Source organism: Echinops telfairi, unplaced genomic scaffold (genome assembly GCF_000313985.2).
Source record: "Echinops telfairi isolate 266 unplaced genomic scaffold, ASM31398v2 ScPeMD7_7406;HRSCAF=8444, whole genome shotgun sequence".
Taxonomy (NCBI): domain Eukaryota; kingdom Metazoa; phylum Chordata; class Mammalia; order Afrosoricida; family Tenrecidae; genus Echinops; species Echinops telfairi.
The window spans coordinates 4,524,220-4,532,080 of NW_022111306.1; the positions used below are offsets into that span (position 1 = coordinate 4,524,220).

The window sequence follows — 7,861 nt, forward strand, 5'->3', positions numbered from 1 at the left end:
GTACGAACGTGCTTTACACAATTGATGTATGTATGGATTGTGATAACAGTTGCATGAGCCCCTAATAAAATGATTCAAAAATAAATAAATAAAATGTGCTTTGTCCAATATCGACCCAAAAAGGCAAAGATCTACACTGGATGTTCCAAATTACATTTAGGCTTACATTATCCTCTGTAGATAATATGGACTTCTTGGTTTAGTTGGCTCCTTTTTGTTTGAGCTTTTTTTTTTTAACATCAATAATGTTCCATAGTTCTTTGTTAACATCAATAATGTTCCATAGTTAATTTTTTTCTTTGTTAACATCAATTATGTTCCATAGTTCCTTTTATGATTAGGGTGTGTTTACATTTGGGATTCTTTGCTTTTCCTATAATTGCTATGTAAATGAATTTTGGTACTAATCTTTATGCTTTACACTGGAATTTGCCAGTATTCGACTACTATTTCTGGTTCAGAGGCTATTGGTTTTACTTTGTTATTGTTAATGTAACTATCGTTTGGTGCAATCAATAAGAAACCTGTGCTATTTCAACATTTTAGCTGAGACAGTTTTACCTAATCCTGATATGCTGGGTGTGTCATATGTTCAATAAAGACACCCAAAAGTCTGCAAACCAAATTGATTTTAATATTTGCTAAGTTTGGTTATAGTTCTCCAGACAATATTAGGAGGATAAAGGGATAATAAACATATAAATTTTCCTTCTGGACTCTCAAGACTAATTTTCATTTTCCCATGTTAAATTGCATTAAAGACTGATGATGGAGAATAAATATATAGGTGGAAACAAGATTAGATACTACAGAATTGAGGCTAAACTTTGTGGTTTGCAAGTTTGAGTGAAGCAGGATGTGTTGATCTGGAGTTTTCTTGAGAAAGGAGTGCATAGTTATTTCTAGTTTCTCAAGTTGCCTCCAATTTGAGTAGAAATTGACTCCATGGGTTTTTCTGTTTAACTCTAACTTGGACCCAACTGGACTACTCTAGCTGGGGTGAATAGGGACTGGAAAAAGCCTCCTGAGGAAAAGGAGAAGGTGGGATATAAAAAAGGCTTTTCCCCAGCTTGTCTCCCCCAAATATATGTCAGACCTAGGATACTGCTTGCAACTAATGGTAAATGGTTGTCAAGTTATCTTCCTGAAGGCATCAGCCATCTAGAGCAAGCAGACTACTGTCTGGTCCACCTTAGGTGGGGCTCACTCCCTGCCGTTAAGGATAGTGGATTCCTTTCCCTGGAGGGGCAGAATAAATCAAACCACCAGCTCATGGACAATCAAGGTTAGGCTGCCATCTTGAATCTAGGATCTGCCCATCTTGTCACATGTGTACCCTAATCCCTCCTCTTCCTGTAGTGTGTATAATCCTAGATCATCCCCTCCTATTGCTGTATTGCCTACGGTACAACCCCTTCCTGTGACATAGGTCGTTACCTGTAATCAGGGGGCTTGCATGCCCCGAAAGATATATAAGCCTTGGTTAGAATAAGTCTCCCCTCTGGGCTCCTCTCCTCCCCTCTCCCTCACTCTCCTCTCCTCTGCCCATACTCTACGCAGAGAGCGGACCTGGCTGCTGAGATCATGGCCATTCATCCGGGAAGTGAGCATGCTACCCTAAAATGTGTCTGACTCCTTTATTTTACTCTCTCCTATCTCTATCATTCTCTATGGCTTCACTATAATCTTTATAGATTATAGCTGTACAATTGCACCTACGGACCCGTGATATATTGTTAGGGGCTGGTCTCCCCTGACAGGAGAATTCAACTAGTTGAAGAAAATTGAGTCGCCATCCTCGTTAGCATAGTGCTGAGTATCCGTGCCTGTCATGCAGGAGACCAGGGTTCGATTCCCCAACGGGGAGGCAAAAAAAAAAAAAAAGAAAATTGAGTCACTGAGGTTTTAAAGTCAATAGATAAAAAGAACAAAGCCAACAGATAGTAGTACCAGTAGATCAGAACAACACACGAAGGTCTCATTCCTTTGTTGTTTGGATCCATTGGTACTATCTTTGTTGTTATATCATTATAATTACTTGTAGAATATATTTTCCTCAATTTTAAACTAATTTCAAAATTAGTACAGCAAACAAAGCATACTTATTTCAAAACATACAGGAAATCATAGAACGTAATCAGCAGAGACCTGTATACCCATCATTTGTGTTAACATTTTCTGTGTTTATTTCCATTTATTTTAAAATTAAAAGTTACATCTAAAGCCATCCATGTCTTTCTTCAAAGATAGCTGATGTCCAAAAGATAACTATGAGGGAGTAAGCCCCCCCAATTTTTTTTTCTTGGTTTTTAAACAAAACAACCTTATCACCTTCAAAGGACTGTCCATTACACTTAATATATTTGTCAAATCTATTCCATCCCTGGAAACATTTTTCAAACTCATCTGCTTGGATGCCTGAGAGAACCTCCCTCATTTTCTTCTTCACCTTTTCTGTCATCAAATTGCTGTCCTTTCGTGTCCCTGTTCATTCTCAGAAACAAAAAGAAGTCCTATGGAGCAAGGTCAGGTGAGTAAGGTGCGTAGGGCAAGAGAGGCATGCTGTTTTATGCCCCAACCTGCACACTGAGATGGCTGTGTGAGCAGGTGCACTCACATGATGCTAAAACCAGTCCCTAGGATACCACAAGTCAGGCCTTTCTTGTCACACAGTTAGCAATCTTTTGAGAACCACTAAATAGAAAGCTTAATTAACAGTCTGACCTGGTGGAATGAACTCCAAATGCACTACCAGTCAATATCTTTGTCCGTCAGAATGTTTGTCATCAGTGGACATTTCACCTTTTTGGAAATGCGAAAACCACTCACGTACACTTGAATTTTTCCCATAGCTCTGTCCTTGTAAGCTGTGTTCAACATCACAACAGTTTCTGTGGCGTTTTTCCCCAAGCAGGAAACAAAATTTCACAGCCACGTGCTGTTCTCTTAAATTAGCCATCACAAAAAAAACAAGATTCAAGCAAAAATGCTTTTATAAAAAAATTAACTGTGGATAGAGAGAACCTACCCAGGCTATGCCACTGCGTGCACTCACTCAGAGCCAGTTGCTTGCCTGGAGGGAAAAAATGTGTACTTTGAAAGCTCCACCCCACCCAGTGGAATTCAGAGGGGGGGGGGGTTGGTACCCCTCATATGTATCTTTCCTGCATGCCTAGATACTTTTTCTATATGTGGATCCATGATCAAGAGAAAATATTGTTTTGTATGTTTTTAAATTTGCGCAGTAGTTTCATAGTCTGTGTATTCTTTTACAATTTTTAATTCATAATTATTTTAAATTTTTTCAAGCTTTATTGAGGCATAATTTACCTATAATAAAATTCACGCATTTTAAATGTGCTGTGTGATCAGTTTGGGTAATTGTTATACAGTCAAGTAACCATTACCACAATTAAAATATAGAACATTTTCCAGATGAAAAAATAAAACATAGAACCTTTTGATCACCCTACAAAGTGGTATCCTGTCTCTTTATAGTGGTGTGAGTTATGCACTGGGCTGCTCACCACAAGCTCACCAGGTGGAAAGCACTAACTCCTCCGTGGGAGAAGGAGGAGAGTTTCTGTTCCTAAAGATTTACAGTCTCAGAAATTCACAGACAGTTCTACTCTCTCCTAGGCGGTCACTAAGAATACAAGCTGACTAGATGAGAGTTGGGGTGGGGGACCTATTTTGGTTTGGATTTTAGAGTAGATAACTCTCCTGACATTCAGTGAAGCCATTATTGATTTATTTTCCATTATTTTAATATTGCCTTTTCTAGTATCTTATATAAATGGAATTACATGTAACCTTTTAGTTTTGCTTCTTTTCCTTTCTTATTTTGCTAACTAATGTTCCTTAGTATGTATATGATGCCATTTGATTACGCATTCACCATTTCATGGACATTTGAGTTCTAATTTGGGACTGTTCTGAATAGTACCATGGAAATTTGCATGCAAGTCTTATATAAATATATGCTTTAATTTTTCTTACATTACTATAAAAGAGTGCAATTACTGGGTAGGATATTAAGTACATTTTCACAGTTTTATCTCGTTACATTAATAAATCATCGTTTATTTACTAACTTTTCACTGTTTACTGTTGGACATAATATTACAATGGGCATACTTATAAATTGTTTCCTTGTGTATATATAATGCATAAGAGTTTCTCTACAGAGGGCATCTATAATTGGAATTTCTGGGTTCTAGGATATACTCACCTTCAGTTTTACTAGATATTGCCATATTATTTTATAAAATGGCAAGGTATTTAATTATTAAAGCTACTATAACTTCCGAATTGCTACAGATTTAATAGATCATTTCTATGGTGTTACATTCTTTTTTTCTTTAAAACAGCTTTATTGAATTATAATTACAAAAAGCATTGCAGATACTCAGTGTGTATATTTTCTTAACTTTTGACATATACCCATGGATGTTTCCTTACATGTAGGTATTTGATCCTTTTGTATCACAGTATTTTAAAAACTGTTTCATACTATTGTCATTGACTTTTTGTGTGTGTCTTTTTTAAAACAGCAGATTCACATGGGACATTGCGTGAATCTGACTGATGAGGCTGTGGAAGCTATCCTTACTTGCTGCCCTCAGATATGTATATTGCTTTTCCACGGATGTCCTCTGATAACAGGTTTGTCTGCCAGCCTACGTGGCTTCATTTTTTCCAAACTGTGTGACCTTATTCAGTTTCCTCATCTTTAAATTGGCTATAATGGGATATAATGGAAGTACACTATCATGGCTTACTCGTGATGATTATGTAATAACTATGTGGTGCCTCATACATGGTTAGGATTTAATACCGGTAAGTGTTAATCCTCAAGAGATGGGGCATAGGTAGACCCTCAAGAGAAAGAGTCTATATATTGCAGCTTAAGAAGTGGGCGAGCCTGCAAGAATAGGAATGACTAGAAAGTTATGGCATTACTAAGTTTCTTATTCAGAAGTAAGACAGGTATCCCTCCCTGACCAGTTTTAGAAGGATTAAAGAAAACAAACGCCCTCCAGATTTCTTATTTCCTTATCCCTCAAACCTAAATAGTGGTCTAAGTGGCTAAAAGGGGAAAAAGGGAGAAAAGTAAAACTGAAATGGAGTCTTTAGTGACAAGTTCATCAAGACAATTAGAACATATTGTGTTATTTTTCCCATTAAAATCTTGTGTTAGGAGTGGCTGCTAACTAACTGCAGGATCAACATTGGGACACTCTCAAAGGAGAGAGACGAGGCGTTTTACTTGCACAAAGATGGACAGTTCTACTGTCCCACTGTGAGTCACATCAACTGGGTGACAATGAGTGAAAGAAGGCAAAAATAAACTTGCTGTTAAGGTTGTAGCATAAGAGATATCCTTCTTTAACACACTAGTTAAAATATTGTTTTTAGATGTCAGAATATACTTATAAGCATTTTAATCTTAAAACTAAATCATTAAAATAACAACAGCCATATAAACTTCAATCACAAAAGCCATTCCCATGCCTGTGATCAATTAAAGATGACTGGTTTTCTTTTCTATAGAAGCAAAATACTTAAAGTATATGATTTATCCAGGTATAGCCCCTGAGTATATATTTTAAAAATCTAAGCTAATCCATAATATTAAGAGCCTTGCCTTAACCATTTCCTACTTTAAGGATTTTTTGTTCACTCAGTAGACTCTCAAATTACTATGTTCAGAAAATTGTTCAAATAGAGCTACACACTTGTAATCTCTAGAGTATTTATGGAATTACTGTATTGTTCCATCTGTAATACTCTATAAAACCCTTGATATACTATAGTCTGTGTGTTATAAAATATAGTTTATACTTTTATCACTGAATATAGACCATTTCTTCCTTGGTCCAAAGGATTTTGTGACTCCAGTCTTTTTGTAGTACAAAGGAAGGAGTGGCCAAAGGCTGACCCACACCACCCTAATCCTGGATCACCTTCAACGATTAGGTTAAACAAGCTTCCTTACAAGCATACAAACGGTATTTACTAGCAGAAAAGAACATTTACTAAAGGAAAGAAAGTTTAAACGTGGGTGAAGGGAGACACACAGTGTAAAATATGAAAATAAAAAGAATTTATAAATTATCAAGGGTTCACGAGGGTAGGGGGATGGAGGAGGGAGGGAAAAAAACAGGAGCTGATACCAAGGGCTCAAGTAGAAAGGAAATGTTTTGGAAATGATGATGGCAATGTTACATCTCTCTGGGGAGTGATATACCTCGGTCCTTGGCTCCGCGTGAGAAAGAATTTACTCCGAAGCCTGGTTAGTGATCCCAGTGAGTTTATAGAGAATAGTAGCACTTTCAGGTTCTCCAGTAAATGGAACACAAGCCAGACAGAGAGTCGGAGGCACAGTTGCGGAACTGCAGCCTGGCCGCTCCAGACTGCAGTCCGGCTGTGCTACTTTGTCTAGCAGCCAGTGGGAAATAAAAAGCCCAGAGCAAAACCTCTGGCCTTTTCAGGGGCCCCGTTGGGAGGCGTGGTCAACAATACTCGTCGACCCCATTGGCTGAATCAAATTCACCTGGCTTAGATGGGCCAATCCAGGTGTAACGCCCACCTAAGTGTACCATCCCTTCCTGGCCAGAAGCTCGAACCTCTGAACATGTGTAATGGACACCCCAGTCCCTATGCTAGCTACCTAACATCAACATATGTACAAATGTACTCGATACAATTGATGTATGGATTGTTATAAGAGCTGTACAAACCCCCAATAAAATGATTTATTAAATTTTTTTAAAAGGAAGTTTACATATTATAAATAAACCTGGAATCTGTGAGGCCTGACTGGCTGAAGAATTGTCTCAAAACAGAACTAGCTCCCTTGAGAGCAGTGATCCAGCCTCATTTTTAAGTGTTACTCTGAAAGCAAAATGTGCCTTACGGTTTGTTCCTTATAAGAAATAAAGTTCTATAAAAAAATGAAATGTTCTGATGATATTAACCATGTTAACATGATGCATGTTAAAACAGAGGGGAAAAACATGCATGTTTTTCTCCTATAGATTTCACATTTTATATGTTGCATGTTATGAGAAATTAATGACTATAATGCTTTTTATGTCCAAACTGGCAGTCTTTTTTCTAGCTGGCAGCCATCAGGAGGACTCAAGTCTCACTCTAAAATTCCCCAGGCCTTGAAAAAACATTGAGCAAGGTTTATAAAGACAAAAGTCGCATTCCGTTTGGCAAGTGGGAAGGATTGAGGGTATTACATTTCTTTCAGCAAGCAGTTTACAGAAGCTAAGATAAGCACGTAACCTTTCTAACTTTGTGAGACAGGGTGGAATGGGATAATGGCGGAGGGCACATTCTGAGAATAGGAGGATGTTCACATTTGGGAAATAATTCACTGCAAAGCAGGTGTTGGGTCAATGACGGGCATGGGTAAGAAAGAGGTTACATGCTTCAGGGAGGTGAGAGGCCTGGCCAGCATTTTAAAATTCTAAAATGGAGTCACACAAGTCAAGCTCAGGAAAGATCTTTCCATATATGTCCCCATTATATACTTACATTGGCAATGAGATAAAATTTAATTATTTGCAGTTCTCAGCAATTGGGATAACATTTTATGGCAGCATTCTGAAGTGGGAACCACTTAACATACTTAAAAAGTATTGAAGAACCTAAAGAACGTTTATCTGAGCTGAGTCTGTAATATTTACTGTATTAGAAATTTAAACTGTGAAATTTTAATAATTGATTTAAAAGAATAAGCCCATTACATGAAGAAGAGAAATATTTTAATCACTTTTTCACATTATTATGGTTAATCTTTGGTATTATCCTAAAACTCATCAAGTGGTAATTTCTTTCTTTTTTTTTT

At 37.4% G+C, this 7,861-nt stretch overlaps 1 protein-coding gene and 1 long non-coding RNA gene across 2 annotated transcripts in view; one reads left to right on the forward strand and one right to left on the reverse strand.

Moving 5' to 3' along the window:
- The window catches only part of LOC123522416, a 133,359-nt gene that overhangs the window by 115,321 nt on the left and 10,177 nt on the right, over window positions 1-7,861 (reverse strand). The gene's annotated exons all lie outside the window — the stretch shown is intronic.
- Window positions 1-7,861, forward strand: part of AMN1 (antagonist of mitotic exit network 1 homolog) — a 74,308-nt gene that overhangs the window by 41,584 nt on the left and 24,863 nt on the right. The window contains exon 6 of the mRNA XM_004700005.4: window positions 4,554-4,665. Coding sequence (XP_004700062.1) covers window positions 4,554-4,665 — 112 coding nt within the window. The remainder of the gene's footprint in view (window positions 1-4,553; window positions 4,666-7,861) is intronic.